Source organism: Stegodyphus dumicola, chromosome 9, assembly GCF_044657685.1.
Source record: "Stegodyphus dumicola isolate Sdum_Otavi_A_Nest chromosome 9, ASM4465768v1".
Taxonomy (NCBI): Eukaryota; Metazoa; Arthropoda; class Arachnida; order Araneae; family Eresidae; genus Stegodyphus; species Stegodyphus dumicola.
The window spans coordinates 65,492,036-65,517,732 of record NC_140776.1 but is presented as its reverse complement, the minus strand read 5'-3'; the positions used below and the strand labels follow the sequence as shown (position 1 = coordinate 65,517,732).

General features: G+C 33.2%; 1 protein-coding gene and 1 long non-coding RNA gene across 2 annotated transcripts in view; one reads left to right on the top strand and one right to left on the bottom strand.

The window, feature by feature from the left end:
- The first annotated feature begins 13,803 nt into the window (after positions 1–13,803).
- Positions 13,804–25,697, top strand: part of LOC146995371 (uncharacterized) — a 29,335-nt gene continuing 17,441 nt past the window's right edge. The window contains exon 1 of the mRNA XM_085823547.1: positions 13,804–14,302. Coding sequence (XP_085679673.1) covers positions 14,231–14,302 — 72 coding nt within the window. The 5' untranslated portion in view covers positions 13,804–14,230. The remainder of the gene's footprint in view (positions 14,303–25,697) is intronic.
- On the bottom strand, positions 16,522–21,756 carry LOC146995372 (uncharacterized). Its single transcript, XR_015043003.1, has 2 exons — positions 21,326–21,756; positions 16,522–16,768 (listed from the first exon to the last, which is right to left on the bottom strand). It is a non-coding gene; the product is annotated as an uncharacterized LOC146995372 (long non-coding RNA).

Here is a 25,697-nt window from a genome sequence, read left to right as displayed (position 1 = left end):
ATCCACGCAGTCATTGTCATCACTTTCTTCCTCACTGGTGTCAAATAAGACGTCGTCTTCTGTTCCATCCAAGGCATTACTAATGCCACACTTCTTGAATGATTTTACAACAATGTCTTTCTTTACGGAGTCCCATGACCTTTTAACCCATTCACACACTTGTGTGATAGTAGTCATATATAGTATATAGTCATATCAGTCATATATAATCATATCTGTAGCAAATAGTTTATCCAATAGATGGCAGTATTTGCCGAGCTCCTTTGGTCCTGGCAAGTGTACAAGACCCAGTTTTCTATCGTTGCGGATGCGAATGGATGGGATTCCCAAGCTAAGGCCTGTCATCTCGCCGCTTCTTTAAGAGCCGACGCAGCGGATATCCTTCAGACTCTTTCCGAAAACAAAAGGTTAGATTTCGAAGCTCTGTCCGGCGCCTTGGAGCTGCGCTTTGGGGAGAAGTGTTTAAAAGACTACAGCAGGCTCCAATTAAAATCTCGTCAACAGAAGCCTACCGAAACACTTCAGGAGCTCGCCACGGATGTTGAAAGGCTGTCCCATCTCGCCTTTTCGGAATGCCCGACAGAAGCAAGGGAAATCCTGTCCTTGCAATACTTTATCGACGGCATCCGGGATACTGAAATACAGAAAGCTCTACGAATGGCGGATGTAAAAGATTTTAAAAGCGCTCTAGTGTACGCCATGAAATTCGAGGCAGCCCAGCAAGCCACTCATCGAGACCGCCACCCAGTCAGAGCTGCTCAAGTCCAGTAGCCAGGGGATCAAGTCACCGCTCGTCTAGACGATTTAACTAGACTACTGAACGCCTTGAGACGGAATATTGGTGAGAAGAAACCGACCGTTAAGTGCTGGAACTGCGGTGTTGAAGGACACATACGACGAAACTGCAGAATATCCCAGGGTACGGATGTTAAGACCGCTTCTAACAAGCAGCAGGGAAACTAATTAGTGGCCATCTCGCGGGGCGGAGGTTGCCAGATAATGAAAAGCCCCAGTTTAAAGCGCTTCAGATTTCTGCAGTGAGAGGCGGCAGTAATGGACTTTTTATAATAGGACATATTAATGGAGTTCCCTGCAATACGACGATTGACACAGGAGCCAATGTTACCATCATCCGAAAAGATTTGGCTCAACAACTGGAAAGCAAACTTATCTGGACGCCGCCCTGCGTTACCCTACAGACTGTGTCCGGTGAGAAGATCGACATCAATGGAAAAGTAAATGTTAACATCACGTTTGGAAGTGCCGCTTACCATCACACGGCATATGTAGCAGAGATCACTGATTCTTGCATACTCGGATTGGACTTTCTAAGGAAATACAATTTTTCCTTGGACTTTAAAAATAACGAATTGCATTCTGCGTCTGAGGACATAACGTTATTTGGAATTAATAATGAAGAAGTTAAATCTGTCCACAGAATCATAGCACAAGACAATATCACAATACCGGCAAGAACAGAAATTTTACTCCCTGGATCTATAGCCGAAAACAGAGATTTCCGCTACGGCATCATAGAATATCCCAATAACTGTAATAGCCCGAAAGGAGTACTAGTAGCCTCGACACTCGTCGACCTATCGAGAATGGTTATCCCGGTGAGAGTTGCCAATGTAACTGAGAAGGCGAGAGTTATTAAGAAAGGCGACGTGGTTGCAGCATGTACTCCAGTAACCAGCGTTAAAAGAAAAAGCAATATCTCAGAATCCATGTCCTCATCAGAGAGCATTACATCGGAGTTATTGCAGAATGCGCAATTGAATGATGAAGAGAAGAATGCTGCCGATCGCGTCATTAAAGATCTTCAAGTTGTTTTCTCCCGCTCGTCTTCTGACGTGGGTCGAACTAGTTTGACACAACATAGAATAGATACCGGCGATCATCCCCCGATCAAGCAACATCCAAGACGTCTACCGTTTGCTAAACAGGAAGAGGTGCGAACACTGTTAAAAGATATGGAAGAAGGCGATGTGATCGAGCCTTCAGCGAGTCCATGGGCATCTCCCATCGTTCTCTTCAGAAAGAAAGACGGCTCAACAAGATTTTGCGTTGACTATCGCCGGTTGAATGAGGTTACGAAGAAAGACAGTTACCCTCTTCCTAGGATTGATGACATTCTAGACACTCTTTCTGGAAGCAAGTGGTTCTCAACACTTGATTTAAAGAGTGGGTATTGGCAGGTAGAAATCCATCCTGATGACCGAGAAAAGACGGCATTTACTACGGGACAAGGACTTTGGCAGTTCAAAGTGATGCCGTTTGGACTGTGTAATGCGCCGGCAACATTCGAACGTCTTATGGAGACTGTTTTGAGAGGCCTTTCCTACGAAGCCTGCCTGATATACCTGGACGACATCATCATCGTCGGAAAGAGTTTTGAAGAACATTTAAAAAATCTTAGGAAGGTGCTTCAGAAATTGAAAGAAGCCAATCTGAAGCTGAGTCCCGCTAAATGCAAATTGTTCCGAAAGGAAGTGACTTACCTGGGACATGTCATCTCTGCAGAAGGTGTACGCACGGATCCTGAAAAGGTATCAGCGGTTAAATCCTGGAAACGTCCCGAAAATGTCCATCAGCTGAGAAGCTTCCTAGGGCTTTGCACCTACTATAGGAGATTCGTGAAGGACTTTTCTTCCATCGCAAGACCCCTTCACAAGCTGACAGAGAGCAAGCAAACGTTCTTGTGGACAAAAGAATGCGAGGATACATTTAACAACTTAAGCTTTAACATCTGCTCCAATCCTGACGTATCCTCAGCTCGACAGACCATTTATTCTCGACACGGACGCGAGCAATGAAAGTGTCGGTGCGGTTTTGTCCCAAGAAATAGACGGCCAAGAACGTGTAGTAGCGTACAGGAGCAAATGCCTGTCTAAACCGGAGAGGAATTACTGTGTCACGAGGAAAGAGTTGCTCGCCAAAGCTGTAGAACATTTCCATCATTATCTATATGGCAGAAAATTCCTCCTCCGCACGGACCATGCCTCATTGGCCTGGCTTTTAAATTTCAAGAATCCTGAGGGTCAAATAGCCAGGTGGATACAGAGACTCCAAGAATATGACATCACTATCCGTCATCATAAGGGATCATCACACGGGAACGCCGACGCTCTGTCTAGACGACCTTGCCTAGAAAGCTGTCGATATTGTTCCAGGGTGGAAGCGAAATACGAGCTGCTGACTCCGGTCGCAAGACAAATTACAACATCAACATCGGCTGATCGAGACCCGTGGAGTGATGATGAAGTCAGGAAAGACCAGCTGGAAGACCGCGGCATTAAACCCATAATTGATTTAATGGAGTCATCAAACAGAAAACCTACTTGCCAGGACATTTCTATCTGTAGTCCTACCACAAAACAATACTGGGCACTCTGGGATTCACTTCACATTCGAAACGGCGTCTTATACCGGAAATTCGAATCGGATGATGGGAAGACGTTCCGATGGCAACTGATACTTCCAAGATCCCGCATTCCTGATGTCCTTAAAGAACTACATAACAGCCCTACAGGAGGTCACTTTGGAATTATGAAGACCTTACAGAGAGTTCGTGAGAGCTTTTACTGGAATAATGCAAAGGATGATGTGCAAAAGTTATGCCGATCTTGCGATGCCTGTGCAGGTCGTAAAGGACCGAGAAAACGCAGCCGAGGCAAGCTGCAACGTTACAACGTAGGGGCGCCTTTTGAACGTATCGCCTTTGACATCCTGGGACCTCTGCCACGAACTGCTGATGGCAACAAATACATACTCGTTGTCATTGATTACTTCACCAAGGGGCCTGAAACTTATCCTATTCATGATCAAGAGGCTGTCACAGTAGCTGAGGTAATGATACAGCACTGGATTTCCAGGTTCGGAGTGCCTCTTCAGTTACATTCCGATAAGGGAAGGAATTTTGCCTCGGCAGTAATCAAAGAACTATGCAAACTACTCGGCATTGACAAAACTCAAACTACGCCATTGCATCCCCAGTCGGACGGCATGGTAGAGAGGTTCAATCGAACCATCCTTAATAACCTCTCATTAGTGGTTTCCAGAAACCAACAAGACTGGAACAAGAAATTACCACTCTTTTTACTGGCTTACCGCAGTGCTGTCCATGAGACTACCGGCTATTCTCCATCACAGATGCTCTTCGGTCGTGACCTTCGTCTGCCTTGTGATCTATTGTTTGGCCGCCCTCCGGATGCTCCTTCATCGTCTGAGGAATATATTCAAGATCTCCAGGCCCGGTTTGAGGTGGTGCACAACTTTGCACGAGAGCGAGTCAACTTGGCGACGAAGAAGATGAAGACCCGATACGACATAAGAGCTACTGAACATCAATTCCACGAAGGAGACAAGGTGTGGTTGTGGAATCGACGGAAAGGACTTTGTCCGAAATTACAGTCGCCTTGGGATGGTCCGTCCACGGTCCTAAACAGACTGAATGACGTCGTGGTTCGGATCCGTAAGTCTTCGAACTCTAAAGTCGTTCATTACGACAGGTTAGCTCATTACTATGGCTATAGTGCGTAATGTAAATAATTGTAAATAGTATAAGACCATGGTCCTTTTTGTTTTTAAATGTGTATTTGATTTGATTTGTATTTAGTATTTAATTTGTTCAAGTTAGTTATTGCATTTATTGTTCATGTTGTTTGATATTGTAATGTAATGTTTATGCCTCAGTTGCATTTATGCCACAGTTGTAAGTTTAGCTTCCTGTCCAGGGATTGTACTGCCCGGGACGTGCAGTCCTTGGGAAGGGGGCAGTGTTACGAATTTGGTATTTAAAAAGCTAATGTTAGTTCAATTATAAATTAAATGGTTTTATTTCTCGCGCAGTGTAGCGCGTGACGAATATTAAAAGAAAGCTAAGCCGGAAAATTGAAAATACAAGAGCGCGTGCATTAAATAAATAAATATCTCTTTTTGATTTCGAGAAAGTACTGGAAAATTCTAGCGCGTGATTTTTAAAATCTTATAAAAGGAGGAAAACATCTCAGTTCGTAGTAGTTGCTTAGTTTGTTGTTGTTTAGAAAACTGCTCTTGTTGATTGTAGCGAATTCGCGGATTAGCGTTCTTTAGCTGTTTTGAATTACGTTCTATTGGACATTTGAGTAGTTAAAAGATAACTACTGTGAGATATTGTAATACTGCATGTTAATTTGAGAAAATAACTTTAACAAGTCTTTTATAAGAATAACTTTAACAAGTACTTAACAAAATTAGTTTGTTAAATACTTGTTATTCTTGTTGGTATTATTTTGGTACTATTCATAATACCGAAGATATTATCGATTAACTCATAGAAGTCATATGCTTTCTGATTTCCTGTGGGGTAGAGTATACGTTTTGCGGTACTTTTTGAAAATAATGTTTTCTCTGGAGCGACTTTTTGTCTCTCGTTTCCCTTGACCATTAAATAATTTGGTTTTAGTTTGTGACACAATTTGATTTCTTCTCAATCTCTATTTAAAACCTCTTTAATAATATCAAAATTTAAAACAGTTACATCTTCTAAAACAAATCCTCTATCTCTATCTAAAACACGGTTTCTCAGTAATTTGAGGCAGAGCAGGAAATGAGACCTCTGCTTAAAACAAACTGCACATTTTGAAAAGAACCAACTTAGTCTGTTTAGAGTCATAGCAGAGTTTTCAATCTATATGCATTTCGTCGAAACTGAGAGCGCATATTTTTTCTACAGAATACAAATATTCGCCTCTTTCCTTCTTTAGAGTAAGAACATTACTTTAAATTCTTGGACTACACTAAAATTTAGAAAACACTAAAAAATAAAATAAACACCATTTCTTTAATTTGATAATATTAGGTAAAGATATTCCAATTTTTTTCTTATTTTTTTTTCTTTCCAAAAATCATAGCTTTAAGATGACAGAGCTCTTATGACAATGCAACGTGAAATATTTTCACTAGTCCACCTGATTTTTCAGTAATGCATTAATCTGCGTCTTTATAAAAATAGGCTTTAGACATTTTTCCAAATTCTCCGATTTGTGCTCCCCCCCCCCAAATTTCGCTATATGAGATTTTAATTTCTGATACCAATTTCTGTCTAGATGTTGTCAACCTTCTTTGTCGCTGAACAAACATTCTAAAATTTTTCTTTTCTCTATTTTTCGATACTTTAATACAATTTAATACAATTTTCTAAGGATATTATTTTGTTCTTCAAATTATCAATGCATTCTTGTTTATCCTTAAATCTGATGATCTACATTTTCATTTGTGAGTTTTATTTCAAAATCATTAAAATTTGATTTATTATTGTCATCATCAATTTCGATTTATTATTGTCATCATAATTTACTTTCGGCACAGCATTCCATTTCAACAGTTTCTTTTTGTGGCTATCCAAACAAGCGATTTTTCATATCATCTGCATAAACACTGCATAGAAAATGTTCGCTGCAGATTTTTCCGCTCTTCACATTAATAGAATCTGCTCTTTGACATTTGTGTATCCATTCTTTCGTCAAAAGCAAATTCTCATTTGGATCCTTTGGTCCCATGAAATAAAATATCTCATCCTTTCATACTTCTGCAAGTGCTACGACACGTTACTGCAGCGCAAAAAGCCATATTACGTAAACGATACTTTACAATATAGAATTTAAAATAAAAACTGACTAAAGTTACATATATATAAATTATTTTAAATATATACATTATTAGAAAACAGATATATATATTATTAAAATTAATTTGGGATATGTAACCTCTAGAAAATCGTCTCGCAGCTCAATGAAACTACTGTTTTAAACGCGGGAAATCAGGACAGGTGGCATCACAGTGACGTCAGATTATTGCCTGTTACGTCCCCCCATTAGGCTCGCGTCGGCGAGGAGTCGAACAAAGAAATGAGCTAGCCCTTCTATTTATCCCTGGGTTGAAGTCGGGTGAGAAAGGTGGCCAATCCGTTCGAGTGATATCTTCTGTTTGCAAGAGACATCGGCACAGCCGTCATTATAAAGAACTGTGTAAAGTACTCCAAATTTTAACTCCCACATAGAAGCTTTTTTAAATCCACCTCAGTACTCATTTATAGCGGACTGAATGAGACTTACCTGTTTATTGCGGTTTGTAACGCTCTTTGAAATACCTTTACTGTAAGCCATTTTGATATCGTTGCATACACAAATTTTCTTATCTTAATAGTAGGATACCTAAATACAAGACATCATACATAGAACTCAGATGCATTAACAGAAATGATAGAATCCTCAACATTTACTTTAATCAACAGTCACTTAAGAGTTACAGCTCTTGATACACCGACCCAGTATCATCATGATGGTATTATTTCATACTTGACTTGTCTTACTTAAAAATATATCCCATACTCCTTATCTTGAAATGTATGAAGACTTATCATCGGACTATTATACAGTAAACTTTGACTTCTACGGGTTTTATCCTCATCTTAAGAAAACTTAATTGGACTAAATTCACAGAACAACACATTAGTACCCCTTGTACATATAATTTTCAACATTGTGGAGACACTGAAGAAGAAATTTATCGCCTAACTTCTAAAATGCAGAGTGCAATCAAAGTTACCTTATATATTTTTTGCCAAGGCGCCGATTTTTTCCTAGTACTCTCTGCTTCTCGAAATTACTGGAAAACATATGAGGGCCAGATACGGTTACACCTAATATAGTGATAAATTACATGTCATTTACAAAACCTATTACGGTGATTCAGGAACCGGACCAAAATGTCGCCAAATGGTCACCAAGTTTGGCAATTTCTTACCAAATTTGGCGACAAAAATTAGGCACCAAAACAGCTTCTAGCTAGGCGATATACCACCAAATTAGCGAGATAGTATTTACTCAATTCTAAATAGACTTACCCATGTATTTTTGTTTTTTGGGTAGAGCATCCTCCCTTTAGATTTTCATGTTACATTACATAGAAAAAATACAACAAATTTCACATATTGCACAAAACTCATCTATCTATATATAAAATTCTTAACAATATTCAGTTCTGATAGTGTTCGATGCAAGAAAGCAAATTTATATTATAACTGCTATCACATAACAAATTAAGAGATTTAAATGCAGTATACATACTTTTTAATTTATAACTTTATTTCATTTTTAAATAATACTTCTAATTCACGTAATTTAAAGTGCATTTACTTGATGTAATTTATGTAAATATTTTAACATTTATAATAATTGATTCATGATTTTCTCGACGCCGTATATTATATACCTTGATGCAAAATAATTGCTTTCTTTAGTTCATTGTAGTGAGTTATGGAAATATATTTTAACTGTTATTTTACCAGGGCCGTTCCTAGTGGGGGTGCAGCGCGTAAAAGTACGCGGACGGCCAAAATCAACGGAGGTCAGACTCTCGCGATATCACGCCTAAGTATTTTAAATTCATTAAATTCGTTTTACTTGTCATACGTAAAGACTTTTTATTCTATTTGTTATATGTAAGTGCTTAGTGAACATGAAATAAAAATTTTATTAATCATTGAGCATTTTTTAAAAAAAATTTGGGGGCCGCAATCTTAGGAAAGTACGCGGGCAGCCAAAGGCCTAGGAACGAACTTTCACCGAATTTTAAAGAAACGAATGTTAATTCAATTAACTGAAACAAATTCTTCCTTTTTTGAGACCACCTGCGCGTAGAGTTACGTTGATCTTATTTTCGTAAGACAAAAACGGGACATTGGGATTAATCATGACAAAGAAAGGATATAGTAGAAAAGTTCTATGACATAAACATGTTGAATTTGCACATCTTTACAAGTATTCAGTATTTCACAAAGAAAATTTCAACTTTAATAATTTATTATAAAACTTGACACAGTTTTGTTGCACAATGAGTACAGGTCTCATTTTCGCAAATAGTTAATGTAGATTTCTTTTTTTACTGTGTATCAGGCATAGCCAAGCTGCGGATCTTTGACCTTTTAATCGCAGCTGGGTAGCTGTATTTAATTGCAGCTAAGTAGCGACCTTTTAAATAGAATTTTCTCCCAATACATAGTAATTTTATCTTTGAAATATAAATCCATGTCAAGAGAGAAGTCATGCTTCTTTATCCCTTAGTAATCTGACTTCTTAAATTACATCATGTGCGTAATAATGTAATCAGTTTTGGACTGACTACTGTGTCCCAAAGGGCAGCGTAATAAACAAAATGTTAAATAATTCCGTTTCCGAAAATTACTGATATAATCATATCATATTGCTTTTAGTGTTGGTAATAGATATCGGTTGAAAATAACTGATAAATGTGAAAGTAATTTTAAAATAATGAACTCCCCAATATATTTTTTTTTCCTAGCTTTTATTTATTTCAAGCAGTTTTTTTCTTACAGACTTTTTATGCAAATTCTCTGCATCTCGATGAAAATTATAGAATTTTTATTCATTCCTTGGATGGCTTGGAAACCGTTGAAAAAAACTCTTTCTGGAAAAACACCGTCTAAACACTATCTTTCGATTTGTGAAAGTACATAAAGTGTGGTTTTCCCATGTGCAGAATTTATAGAAAATGAGGTAAAACTTGGTGTTCGTCTTTAGCCAGAAGATCTGTCAAAACTTCTCGCAGGTGCCCATCCATAAGCAAGACAGTCATTTTTATTTTGCTGCAGAAGTTTTGCATTCATTCACAGTAATAATGCTATACTTATACTTTTTCTATATGAAACTCAATCTTTTGTAATCCTTGGTAATTCTAATATGAGATCATTATTTACTTTACTTTTAATTATGCATGTCGGTTATCGAGGATCGCGAGGAGATGAACTTTCCCATTGGAATTACTTATATTTCAGTTCTGATTTAAATTCTCCAATCTACGTTTATTAATTATTTATTAAGCGTTATCTACGTTTCATTAATAGTGATTATTCAAAAAAAAAAAAGAGATCATTAAATCTTCATTTCAATAAAGCTGCTTCAAGCAGTGAGGAACCCATTAGACATACATTTCTCTAGGAAGCTTCTGTCAAAATATAATGCATAGATGTTGATGAAAACGCAGTAGTTTGCAATATTTTAGCATATGTAATTAAATGATCTTCTCCTCTCAACCCCGTCACAAGTACACACTTCTTTCTTTGTTGATGTTTTTGACCTGCCATGTGATCGGCTCAGGCAAACTCGAGAATTTCGCAGTAGAGGGTGCCCGCGTTTAATCTCTAACCCGGCGTAATGATAGTCGATTTTCGAGTCCATGAGATGTTCGAACACTTGGAATCAAAAATAACACAGGAATCCAACGGGAAATGAAATTCATTAAATGCGGTAGACCAATATGAATGAGTCCGAAAGGAAACACCTGCGGCAGCAGGCCCGAGGAGAAGGTACGTGCGCTAGTAACAAACCGTTGTGTATATGCAATTATTATGACAAGGTATTAAAAAATGCCAAATATTGCTATAGAATGTGAGAGTCCTAATAGCTTCAAGCATGAGAGACATGGGTTACATACAGTTATAATTTCAAAAATATGTTGGTATTACATGACATACATAGTATTTACAAATAAAAATATATACATGCAGCAAGGGTTCCTGGGAAAAAACAATTCGTAGAAGGATGATGTACAAAGAATAATGAGGTGTCATAGCAGGGCATAGGTAACATGAACTAGATTAAATAAAATAGTATACATAAGCAAAGTTAGTTGTTGAGATATCTAAGGGCCGCAAGCGGTCTTTTGCGGTTAGCTTCAGATTCGTAGTTATAACAGAGCACCGGAAAGGCGCTGTTACAAACTTCTAGGATCTTAATAAAAAAGTTCTCCGTAAATTTTGCAATATAGCAGTGGATCTCAGGAACTTCAAACTCACGGTGAATTGCCGAGTTTCGAATGAACCAAAGACAATTCACCGCTTGCCTGAGTACAATATTTTGAAGAACTTGAAGCTTCATAAGATTAGTTTTGCAGGCGTATCCCCAAACAGGCCAGGGATAGGTCAGAATGAGATGCAAAAGGGTCTTGTAAATGAGTAATTTGTTGTCTACAGATAGAACGGAGTTCCGGTCAATTAAGGGGGTAAGCCAGGAAGATTGATGACCAACGGAACATTGATGACGGTCAGTTGCTTGATAATTACAAATTGCATTCAGCGTCTGTTAAAATTCTGTTGGAGTCTTACCACAAAAGGTTTCAATCCTGAAATTTTACGATCTTTGATGTGTTATGGTCACAGACGAGTTTTTGAATGGAGTCTACACGCCAATAGACTCCATTCAAAAACTCGTCATTTTAAAATGTCGTATCCTATACAACTCATCTGGCTGCTATACTAGCTGTTACTAAATTTTTAACTACAAACCATAGCAAAGTTTACGATCTGAACCACCGTTTAAAATTACTAAGAATTAGTATAGAATTTCCTATAGGAATATGAAGAACACTTATCAAAGATGATAAAAGTTAGCTTTTAGTTAGAGTTTTAGTAGTTTTATGTTCTTACGTTCAGACCACAAGTGGTTGGTCTCTGTATCCCGAAGTTCAGGAGTACATGTAAAGTATTGAAAATAAAGGGTTTCGTATACTCTTCCTGCTTGTGTTGTATATTCCACACATTGTTGTACATAGCTTGAGTAAGCTCCCTGTTCCTATTCAGGACATATCATGTTTCCAAAGCAAATCAAGAGGAACACAAGTCCTGACAATATCTTCTATACGAAAATTTGGTAGAAATATGAATATGAACCTTTCTTTACATGATTGACTATCTCTTCTGCAATTCAGATGCACTTTGCTAATGGAACTTCGTTTTATTGCTATAATTAAAGTTTTTTGATGAAGTCAATATTGAAAGCTTAAATTCCAATATTATAACTCATTTTGCAGTGCTGCAGCCTTGTGCAATAATTTTTAAATGAGCTATACACATTAGCATCACAGTGCACTGATAATGTATCTCAAATATTAGCAAATACCAATATTTAATGCTAAGAATATGTGTAGTTATCAAATGTAATTTGATAAACAAAAATTCTTAAATTTTCTCAAATCCGAATCCTGAAGTCTCAAATCTCTGCAACCTTTCAGGTAGGAAATATAAGAAAAAAGGTGTAAAAAGAACCATCTGAATATCTATCAATTTTTTTAATAAAGCAGAATTTGACGTCTATTTAATAAAAACAAAAATTAAAAAACACATTTTTTCCTTTAAAAATACATTTCCACTTACTAAAATTAAATTTAAATGAAATTTTAACTTTTAAATCTTGGGAGTAGTTTTTATCATAATTGCTAAACATATTTGAACAAGAGATAAAATTTCAATTAACATTTCGAAATTCAACAGCCATGATTGAATAGTTCAATTGCTAGACAATCAGGGACGGCTTAGGGTACCTCCACAGCGGCAGTTGTGGAAATGTTTGGGGCCCACATTAAATAATTTTTCGTAAGTTTATTGCAAACTTGCGCAGTATCTATCACAAATTACATTGCGACTTTGTGTCAGAATAGCCTCGGATCGCTAACAAGCATAAATAAAAATTAAATGCAATTTCAAGCTGAAACATGAACGCCTACTTTCGTAAGTATTAAGATATGCCTGCTCACGCAGCTGAGTTTTCTTCGCCCACGGGTGTTGGTACTTTCCTAGTACCATTTATTTGGAAATATCTTTGCCTAGTGCACTTTAAAATGCGATCTACTGGCGAAAACTCTTTATTAGTTAATGACCAGAAAAAAGTAAATCATAAGTCATAAGCTGAAACAGAAACCGTTAATCACCAAGGCCAAGAGAACTTTCATATTAGCAATTCCAGGACGTTCCCCTGGGTAAACGTTTAGTATCATCTGTTGTCCTTTCTTCTTGTTATAGTAATATTGAGTTCTTTCGAAAGAGTAGGAGAGAGTTTGGGGTTGTTAAGAGTGGTGTAAATAAATTGGTATGAAATACATGCTGATACTTGGAGACAAAAAGGATTAGGGAACCTCAGGTGTTCTAAATTATTCCTGGTGAAAACTCGTTATGAAATGAGTAGGAATATTTCCACTCTTCTGAGAACATCTGGTGTCGACCAGAGGTTACGTGTTTCAGTCTTGGGATATAATTGATTTCCCATGTGGGTTTTATTTTTCAGACGTGGTTAGGAAAAGTAATAATTTCGTTCAAAACTAAGCAATTCTGCCTTTCTAGTCGGTACCATTGTCAACTAAAGGATAATATTATAATTTCGCGAATTCTGTGTTTCTAGTCGGTACCATTGTCAACTAAAAAATATTATAATTTCGCAAATTCTGCGTTTAAACACAAGGAAATTTATATTTAATTAATTAAAATATAATGTATACTTCATTAATTGGAAATTTGCTTAGATGGAAGTTACATGAAAATTTTAAATTATTATGGAATTTAATTTTCACATCCCATCACACTCATTATGAAAAAGCTGCTTTCATATCGTTATTTGCCAATTTTTGTACATTTTTTAAATAGATGCATATTGCATCTAGAGTTAATATTTAAAGAAATAAGCTAATAGGCCAGTATTGTCCTTTTCCGAGGACACTTCATTATAAAATAGCAAATTAAAATAAATATTTCTTCCTTTCATTTTTTCAAATACTGCGACGAAATTCTCGAACGAAATGAAAACTGATACTTAGTCTGCTTTGAAGACTGTCAACTTTCAAAGAAAAGTCTTGAAGGATAAATATGAAAAAAGTATGTAAAATGAAAAAATATGTAGAAATCTGAAACGAAGTTTATGAAAAAATACGTAGAGAACAAACATCGATGTATTCAAGTAATTAATATGTAAATCAGCTTTATGATTTAATTCCTCATTTTTAATTTTGGTATTCCCTCTCTGTGTATTCTAAAAGTAGTAATAACTTTTTTTAACTGCGCCTTTTCTAGATTAATGTACGCCAGCCACATGGCTTGTGAGCTAATTTGAAACTTGAACTCAAAATTTTGAGAACTGAAACCTTTGCAACCTAAACCGAAAATTTCTGTTGGCGAACTTCCATATCGGATAATTGTGTACTTTGCTTCTACACTGTAAAAAAAAATCTGTAAAGTTAACTAAGAAAAGTCGTGGAAACTGGGATGCCATGGATTATTTGAGTAATCAAAGCAGGAATTTTCTTAGTAACTTTACAGACAGAGATTATACCTGTAATGGTTACAGATGTTTGACATGTAATGTTACAGGAAGTTATTCTGTAGGCATAACAAAGTTTTTGTATGTTGATTACCGAAGCATATGCCTGTAAAGGTTACAGATCTTTGATCTGTAATGTTACAGGAAATTATCGTGTAAGTATAACATGTTTTTCATATGTGATTTACCAATGTAAACATCTGTAAAGATTACAGGAAATAATAGTGTAAGTAGATCGTAATTTTTGAATGTGAATTACTAAAGGGAATATTTGTAGATTACTAGTGTTCTGCTTGTAAGGTTATTGCAAGTGATTATGTAAGAACATGTATTTTCATGTGAAATTTTAAAGGATATATATGTAAAAGTTGCAGATAATTTACTTAAAAGTTCTTCCAAATAATTATACATATAGAACATATTTGTCTTATACAAAATACAAAAATGATGTATTCCTAAATATTAAATATTTTGATTGTAACATTACTATAAATAATTACACATGTAGAACATATGTTTTATGTGAAATGTCTACAGCTACTGCTTGTAACAAAATATGCTGCATTTATTTATTTGTGGGGAAAGGGAAGTTATGTAACTTTAAATATTAAGTTTTTTTTTTTTTTAAGGAAAAATACCTTAGATTTTCTAAAAGATATACAACATTTTCTTTCAAAATATTTCCAATGTTAAAAAGAAGCTCAAATTTTATGTTTTTCTTACATCTGCATTACTTTCCTTTATTGAATTTTAAGACATCTCAAAGTTACATATGCATCACGAAATAGCTGGAAAAAAAACTTGTGTATTAGACTTAATGGTTTTTTGGCAATAAATTAGTAATGTTCTAGAATTCCCCCGCTGAACACTGGTAGTTCGGTCCGAGGTTCAAATCCAGCGAATGGGCTGGTTGTATGGGTATTTTCATGGTTTTCTCCATGTGTAACATGTATATAAGTCAGTTTCCCTTCGAAAGTCCTCCACAAAAGCATTTCTCCACTTAGGCAGATAGTCCTAGTGTGCTTTGCCATACTTAAGTAAACTAAACCAAATCATTCTCCTTATACCCAACAGTGTAATCTAAAGAGACTGCAATTGAATATGATTACAGTAAAAAAATATTTTAATGAAATTGTTTCAATAAACAATTCTAAATATTTTTTTCAAATTCTAAAAAAAATTACTTATGTAACTCAACAATGAACTTAAATTCAGTTATCACAAGTTATCCAAAATTATTTTCATGCTTAATTGCATTATTCATTTTAATTACAACATATAATTCTTTTAGGCATAAATGCTTTTCAATCTCTTCTGCTACTGACCATTAATTGAAATGAGATTAATTAATCGGACAGTTGTACAGGTATTTTCCCAGATTTAAAACTTTATTAATAAATTACATTCTTCTCATTGAATACAAAATTGAAGAATTAGTTAGTCCTAAATTTAATTTTTCAAGTATTCCTTCTACTAAAACATTTATTGCCTACAGGCAGCCAGACAGTAAGCTGAACACTAGCATTTGGCTCTAGATTTAAATCCTAGAGAATGGGCTGCCCGTGTAAATGTTTGTGTAACATGAAGTTTTCCTTAAAATATTCCTTTCCTTGGACAGATGGCCCTTTCTTGCTTTGTCATATTTCAAATAATCAATTCAAGCATTTAATGTAGGTATGACTTCACAACTTCGTCCCAAATTCTAACTGAAAAATTGAACAGAATCCCCTTATACTGTGTCTATAATACATGATGAATATAGAATGATCTTAAAAATTTAAGGAAGAAAATATAATGTATTTGGAAATGCCTTGATCCTATAATTATATTTTTCTCTGCTATGCCTAGAAAATTAAGAAAAGAATGTAAAAACTGAAGATAAAGAATTCAGCATTAATAATTGATATGATAGTAGTAATAAATTAAAAATTTTTTAATGAAAAATTTATAATGCATAATGGCTCCTTAAAATTTTAATTTTCTATCCTACTGTTAATGGAACTAATTTATCATTATAATCAAAATGACTCAGATTTTCTTTCTTTAACTGATGTCAAAAATACGATGATTATTTCAAAATTCCTGTGGATGATTTAATTGTTCTCAAAATTTTCTATTCATTTATTAAATGGTTCAGATTAATGTTTTTGTTATCATTATTTCAAACGACTTTTTAAATCTTCGGGAAAAATGTTTAAATCTTCATTCAACAAAATTATATTTTTAGATAGATTTTTATGGAATAAAAAATTCTGTAAGATAATATTCATTCACACAAGATATTAACTTAGTATTTGCTCATTACTTTACAAGTATTCGATGAAGCCTTTTAGTGTAACATACAGGTTACATAAGGAACCATTTCATTTTAACGTAATATTCCATAATCATATATTTTATTTCAAAAAATATCATATTTTGAAAATATTGGATATTGCAATGGATTTCGACTCTTTATTCCAATACACAGAATATAGAAACAAAAATAGGTTTATTTTTATTTGAAAACTATCCAAAAGGAAAATAAAATAAAAAATAGGTAAAATTTATATTATTGTTATTTTTAATTAACTAGTTATGAAGGTGCAGTCCTCTTTTTCTTAGGATTCAAAGCATGGCTCCTAAATAAAGAAAAAATCACATTCATTAGAAGTACATAACATATTCTAAATTTGTTATGTGACATTTTAATTTAGAATCTCTTCATAATAATTGCATGCACTTGCACATATTCCAAATGATTTAAATCTTTTTTTAAATTAAATAATTAAATTGAAAACAAGATTCCTTTTGGTCCTTTCATGAAATCATAAATTGCATGTATCATCAATTTTTGAAGCAAAAACAGTACAAATTTAAATAATTCAGAAATATTGCAGAAAATAATTTGAGGTTTATTAGATATTTACTATATTTATTTGTAATATAAAATAAATCTGTAAAGTAGTTTTAATAATGATCAGATTTTTTTTAAGATTAATTTCTCTAGAAATTGAAATGTATTAAGGTAGCACTTCTCAATCTGTGGATCATACAGCTTGCCCTCATGGTCCTCCGAAGTTTCCAAAGGAGACAAAAAAATTTAGTTGAAAAATCTCAGAGTTTAAAAAGTTACATATGACAATCATCTATCACCTTTTCTCGTAAGATAGACATTTTATGAAATTTATTATTGGTTACCTTACTTACAGACTTTCCACTCAGTCTTAGCAGTAAAAGATGGATTTAAAGCACTATAACTGTGGTACTTACCACCATATATCCAAATATACTATCATATATCCACTAAGACTGTGGTCTTACCATCATATATCCAAATATAGAAGAGCCATGCAAGAATTACAAATCATCCTTCTCATTAATAATCTTGAAATATTAGAAATATAACTTTTCTTCAATGGACTTAATTATGAAATATAACGGATTTTAATTATATATTAAAATATAAGTGTACTAGTAGTAATATATGCTAAAAAATTGCTTTCGAAGGGAACAGCAGCAAGGTGATTCACAAATTATGATAATTCACATAATCTCTATTCGAAAAAAGTTTGAGAAACGCTGAAACAGGAGAATAATTAAATTATGGTTAATACTGGTAATTTCAGCCATATGCTTTAAGCTTGATGATCAACATTAAAAAATTCTCAGAAAGTGTTAGATCAAAAACTACTTTTCCACATAATATGAACTTATACGTAACAGCATTTAATACTTAGCTCACTGGCAAAATATACAAAATTTTGAAATGCAAGTATATATATATAAGGCCAATAATATAGTTATCAACAATTAATGCACGAACTTCAATACTTACACAATTAACAAACACATGATGTTACATGCATTCATCCTCTGAATTAACTAGTCAGTTTGGGTATTTTCTATCTTAGATGTCGCAAAAATTGATCATGGATTTAATATTTTAAATGTTCCTCTCATAGACATTTTAATACTTGTATTTTTTACATAGAGTGTCATCTTTAGTTTTACAGATATTCATTTGTTCACTTATTACGATTAAGTTTTACAGACAGAACAGATGATACCTGATTACATTAAGTGGTATTTAAGACAAACTTACTTACTGGTACTTAACACAGTTGCTAGAAAAATATTACATAGTGAAAGACAGGGTACAAAGTCAGAATCTGAAAACTTATTGACTTACACTAAGCTATTTAATGCTTGAAATATTTATGATTAGATAATATCTTTTACATCATCAATATCTAACAGTGATATGATATACTTTAAGTATACAGTAAAACCACTCTATAACTTTTCCATAATCTTGTACAATTTTGATATTTAATGGAGGTGGTTACTTCAAAAAGCATGATTCTCAGTGATAATTAATATCAATGTTTGTATCACCAGAATACTTGACATAATCACTTAAAGAGGTATAGTTGCTAAGGAAGGTTTTTCTATACTTCAAACAATGGTTTACATATTTTAAAAAGTATATTTTTCTGACACTGTTATTTAAAAAGTGTATAACTCCTTCTACTCTTAAGCATAAAAATTTGAAATTTTTATGCTTAAGAGTCATTCATTTAGTTGTAACTTACAGGAAGATATCTTAAATGCCTAAAATGTTTTAATTTATGAAAAACAGCAGTTAGAGTATATTGAAGGGTGCTGCTCCCTGTATTATCAAGGGAGCGCAAGTTTGTGCAATTCTCTGATGTTTTCTTAAGTGAAAATAGGTCGATGTGTACATGGATACCGAGTATGTGCAATGTAAATTTACATATAAATTTACTATAAATGGTACAACATTCATTCTAGTACTTACAATGTAAATTTACATATAAATATAATTCAATACTCAGCTCAATGCCAAATTTCTTCTATATCTGAGATAACATGTATTTTTTGAAAATAATTATTTTGTGTCATCTTTTCATTTAAAAATCTCTTTCAGATATATTTTAATGTGAATTATTTTCAAAATTATCCTCATTAGAATGAATGTTGTTCTCTTTATTATGTTTGAAACTGCCGTTACGCTAAAAAATATATTCAGAAAACTATTTATTGCTGAATGTTTAAAATAAGTTCTACTGCTCCTTTTTGACAAAGAGTATCCATTTGAATTGCAGTTGGTTTTAATTAATCGTTGGTTGTATTTTTAAGAACTACTTGATAAAATTCAACAAATTAGTTCAATCTATGAGTTCATCTGAAAAACCTAAAATTTTTATTCCAATTCTGTCATGTGAAAATGATTCTGTGTAGCGGCGGTTTTTGGCACACAAATCGTCGCTACACAAGCCAAAATAACATGGTCAAAGAATTGCACAAACTCGGTATCCATGTACTGCCAAAAATCGCCAAATTTTGCCAAGGGGCATTCATAAATATGCTTTTACCAAAACAAGCTTTAAGGCATACTGTCAATTACATTTTAAATTCCAGTGATTTTTCAACACTAGTTCATATACTCTAAGCATATGTTTGCATAAGTTACATAACTTTTGCATCAGCAAAATTTATAACTTAGCAAATATGAACTATGAAAAAAAATATTTGAGCTTACCTTGACCCTTGGATTTACTAAATCTATGACACTTTTAACGCCAAAGAAATTCGATGACCGAAAATACGCGATGATTTATTTAATCTGGTTTTAAAATGGGTCATTTTAAGTTTGGCTATATCAACAACATATTACTCAGTATTGTTGGATAGTGAATTTGTAATTCTTTTTCATTCTTGAAATATATACACATGACAGAATTGGAATAAAAATTTTAGGTTTTTCAGATGAACTCATAGATTGAACTAATTTGTTGAATTTTATCAAGTAGTTCTTAAAAATACAACCAACGATTAATTAAAACCAACTGCAATTCAAATGGATACTCTTTGTCAAAAAGGAGCAGTAGAACTTATTTTAAACATTCAGCAATAAATAGTTTTCTGAATATATTTTTTAGCGTAACGGCAGTTTCAAACATAATAAAGAGAACAACATTCATTCTAATGAGGATAATTTTGAAAATAATTCACATTAAAATATATCTGAAAGAGATTTTTAAATGAAAAGATGACACAAAATAATTATTTTCAAAAAATACATGTTATCTCAGATATAGAAGAAATTTGGCATTGAGCTGAGTATTGAAATTAATATATGCAACTGACGTATCATTACTAATATTTCCATGATTTGATATTGAATGCTATAACTATTAAATATTAGCAAATGCATTTTATAATGAACTTTGCACCAAAATTTATAGTAAATTTATATGTAAATTTACATTGTAAGTACTAGAATGAATGTTGTACCATTTTATTAATATTTTACTTTTCAACAAGCATAAAGGAAAAAATAGAATTTTTTTTCTTTAATGTTCCTAGTATGTTACATCATAGTTAAAAATATGTCAAAGTCACGGCATTTCGATTGCCTTTTGTAAATGTTGGTTATAATGTAACTTAATAGATGCTTTATAAGTTGGTAAAGACTGTCCTGGATTAAAACTATCTTTAACACAAAAAATAATATACATTGAATACTTTTACAAATATGTAATTGCTATCCGACTATATAATCTTTTAAGGCGAACTTATCGCATGTATTAATGAAATGATATTCCATTTTTAATGTATGTTAAGTTATTTTGTCGAATTTTTTAAATATATTACATTTATTTTTTCTTTTTCGTTGAGATTAATAATAACAGACATAGTGTAATAATGCTCTGAAAAATATTCTAAAGCAGTTCACGCTGGGATTAATGATAACATGTATGGAATAATAATGTTACATCTGTCAACAAAATGAAAAATATGAATATTCTAACGCGATATGTTTTAAAAGATACATAAATATTTAACATGAGAAATTATTAGACTATAGATAGAACATTAATTTTAAGCTTATTTGTTTTTAAACTAACATATTAACAAATTTGTTTCTGTTTATAAATATGAGCAGTTTAACTGCAGACACCTGCAGATGTAACAAATAAAAGTTGTTATTTTACTAAATGGAACACAAGCTGTGATTTGAACTCTAACAATAATTCAACACAGGTTTATTTAGGAGCATTAGAATTATAAGCTAAACATTAAAAGAATTAAATTATAGATAGTGTAAAGAACATAACAAATACATTACATAAAATTAGTGAAATACACGTCAAACACTATTTCGAACTTACCTCGACCATAGCAAAAATAATGGCTAACATGGCGACTATCGTTGAACCAAAGAAACTGTACTAGCGTGTGATACCGTTCTATAACTCTACTAGCGTCTACATCCCAAAACGGCAGCCTATGAGAGAGGCGATTCTATTATTTTCATCGGGGAGTAGGGGAGTTAGAATACTTTTCTGAGGAATGCAACGGCAGTGGACTATATGTTTGCTTACATTTGGAAGTTAAAAAAATTGCTAAGGTGGATTGCCTTAGTTTCTACGGTTACTTACAGGAAAATATTTGGCAGTTTTTTCGGTTTGCTGATGGAGGGCAAATAGACAATTTACCTTTATAATCCGAGTTTGTCTATTTAAACTTCAGAAGATTTAAGATGAAGCGAATATATTTAACACAACAGAACACAATCTTAAGACTTGTAAATCTTTTAAAAGACAACAGCAAATTTTTTAACATTACTGTAAAAAATATCTTCACTTCTAATTATAATAAATAATGAGATAATGCATGAATGAATTGTTAATTATATGATAACTATGCATTTATAAAGAGTTTTTAATAATGAACTATAAATAATATTTTTAATTATCGATTAATTTTAATTATCGATCGTTTTTTAAAAGATTTACAAGTCTTAAGCTTGCGTTCTGCTGTGTTAAATGAATTGTTAATTATATGATAACTATGCATTTATAAAGAGTTTTTAATAATGAACTATAAAAAATATTTTTAATTATCGATCGTTTTTTAAAAGATTTACAAGTCTTAAGCTTGCGTTCTGCTGTGTTAAATATATTCACTTCATCTTAAATCTGCTGAAGTTTAAATAGATAAACGCGGATTTATAAAGGTAAATTATCTATTTGCCCTCTATCAGCAAACCAAAAAAAAAAAAAAAAAGAAAACTGCCTAATATTTCTTTGAAAGTAACCGCAGAAATTAAACCAACCCATCTTTGCAATTTTCTGAACTTCCTAATGTAAGCAAACATCGTGCACTATCGTCGGCGTTCCTCAGAAAACCATTCTAACTTACCTACTCCCCGATGAAAATAATAGAATCGCCTCTCGCATAGGCTGCCGTTTTGGGATGTAGACGCTAGTGTTGAACTCTCCCGCTAAGACGCTGTTTTTCCACCTTCTTCCTGATTGGTTCTTCTCTCTCAGCCGTTTTAAGCCACGTGATCACACGCTACGGATAAAATCCAAGCAAAACTTCTTGAAAAACTCCTGTAGAGTTTACAGTTTCGTTTGGTTCTGTGTTCGTTACAGGTATTTCCTTCGTAATTGTTCGCATTTCTGTAACTATACAAGACTTTTGTCTGTAAACTTCGAGGTTTTTTTTTATAGTGTAGCTCTCTTGCTGTTCAAACACTGACGTACTGCTTTTCTTCCTATAGCTAGTATTAAAAAATGTGAATGTTTTTGAATAGGAACGATTAGAGTGCCAAGTGAATTGTGGCCAAAGATGCCAATTTAAATAAATATGGAATTTAATCTGCTCAATTTTCAAATTTCTTAGTCAATAGGAGTTCAACATTTTAGCATTCTGCGCAATCAGAATTCTTCCTTTTCAATATGGATCTACTACGTTCTAAGCTAAGTTCTTCGCCATCACTATTGCTACATCTTCCTTGTTTTTATAACATATACTATGTATACATATCCCGATATGGAACCCAAGATGTTTCAGAATAATCATGTTAGTGCTGGTCTATAAAGGAAATGAGTTTAACAAAAAATGAGTGTTAATTTCATATTTTTTCATTAGTCTATATTTTTAATTTTATTATTTCTTTTATGATGATTTTTGCCATTGAATTTAACAATACATAAGTTAGCTGCAATATTGCCTTAATTATCAAAAAAATTAAAGATCGTAGAAAAAAGAGACGTGTGAAAACAGATACAAATTTTAGAGAGGCGGAAATACTTTAGAATGTAGTAATCTTTGATAGCAATTATACATTTAAAAGAATTTTGCTTCTAAAATTCCTAATATAAATGTGTAAATATATTAATATGAATAAACATAAATGCATTATATATGTTTTAGTAATAATATAAATGTATAACATAGTTTTTAAGGTTCCCATGTAAATGCTTGTTTTAAGAATATAAATGTGTATTGTAAGAAGGATTCGTGATTAATTTTAAATATTTTTTTGGATAATTCGTATTTTTTATTTCAGTAACATTGTGTATTAGTAGGGTAATTTCGTTCTGTATATTCACCTGCTGTGACATTTTTTACTGTTGGTCAGTAACAAAACAAAAAATAGAATTTTATATATATTCTCCACCAATACAGAGCTTCTATCCTTAGTAGCCAATACAAAAGCCTATGAAAGAAAGAATTATTGCATTACTCTCTACTTGCTGTTATGGTGTGACTGGTAGTGCGTCTAACTGACACTGGAAGATTGGTGGTTACAATCTCGCATGATTGAATTTTCATGTTCTCTGCTCCAAAAAACATCATAAACTGATCCCAAAAAAGCAAAGCTTTGTTAAGACCAAATGATACTTTATTTCAGGCCAAAATCTTCACCTCTAATTTCACTCTTCTTAAATATTGTTAACTGGAAAAAATAAATAAATAAAAATAAAAAAGAAATTTGAAACGTTTCAAATTTTAAATTACGTCCAAAAGGGCGTGGTTTTTTTTTTTTTTTTTTTTTTTTTTTTTAACATTTTGTGTGTTACCTTTATTTTTTAAAAACCACGTTCTTCGCACTTAAACCATAAAATTCAGTTCAAGAGCAATATCCCTAAATAATTTTAAATTGAGCATATCTTTAGAATTTCCGATACATAGTCTCGCGCGCTGGAGATAAAAAAAAGTTTTTTATGTACAACGTTGCCAAATTTAAACAAAAATTCGTTTTACAAAATATGAAATCGAAAACAAAACAAATTCCAAATTTCTAATTTGGGCTTCCAGATACCCATATTCGCAGTAGGATTACGTCATTTAAAATTCGATGGCTGTAGGTACCGTTGTTTTATCACAATGCGAGAAACGTACATAAATTTATGCAGATTCTTCATTATTTAATTTCTTCAAATATAATACAGGGCGATAATATTTGGTGGCAACAGTTTGAAAAGTGAAACGAGCATTCAGAGTGATTCGACGCAAAATCGCAAAACGAAAACAATAGTCAATTAGGGACAAAGCCCTTTGCACTAAAATGGAGGGGAAAATAATCGGTGCACTGCGTTTTCCCACAGCAATATTTTAAGCATAAATTCCTGTTGTCGTCTTTTGCCATGGAGCCGACTAAATACGTGTTTATTTTGCTTAATCTGACCCTGACAAAAGCCATCATCAAGGAGTACACAAACAGCCCAGAATTTTCTAGTTTCGTTAGTAATCAGTGGTATAACCTTAAGTCCAAGTTATGCCTGTGGTTGCTTCAATTTGCAGGTTCTCGAAATCTATCGAAAACACAATCCATTCAAGTTATCATCAGAAGATTGTCATGTACACTTTCACACTTTTCAATAGAAATTTAGAAATCAAATTCATCAAGCTTCCTTTTCTGTTCAGTCTTTTTTCCTCGAAAATATTAGTATTTTATTAAATTTCCGAAATACCACTAGTTGAAGCGATAAAATTAAGTTTTTAGCAGATCATGTCCTTCTTAGAACTTCCAGTTTTATCGGGTTTGATTGATCGCAAATATAGAAATTGAAAATATTTCCATAGACAGATTTTACAACTATTATTGCATATGTTTATCTATGAACACATATTTTATATGCAGAATGCTTTGCAATTGGATTTTTAGCAGGAACACTCATATATCGTTATTTCTGTGACCATATAAATATATTTATCCATATTGAATTTCTACTCCACGTACTTTTTGTCTGCATAGCGTCTCTGTTCTGTATAGGTCGCGTCCGTGTTATCAATCAAAGCATAAAGAGAATATAAACTCGATCTGCTGGAAAAAAATCACGATGAGAAAGCAAATTAACTCTTTTGATTCTGTTGGGGGCGTTTGCCACCTTCTTATGTACATGTCTATTTGATCGGTAGTATACTACTAAAAAAAAACAGATCTCTACATATGAGCCCTAACAAGGGAAGGTGAGTAATAAAAAAATGTCTGTAGAGACAGTTTTTACTATTCACCTTTCTTCAAAGGTCTCATCTAGTGGCTCGTCCGCCTGCGTTTTCTTATTCATCTTTTTGATATTTGCTTTCCTATATTACAATATTTACTTTACGTTATTTGTGGAACGATTTAGTCAAGTAGGAACTTGTTTATATATTGCAAGGGAGTTCTACTAACACCTATAAACAGAATTTTGTAGGCATTTTTGGGAGCTGGTATGCATCCCAAAAAACTCTAGAGAAGAAAAT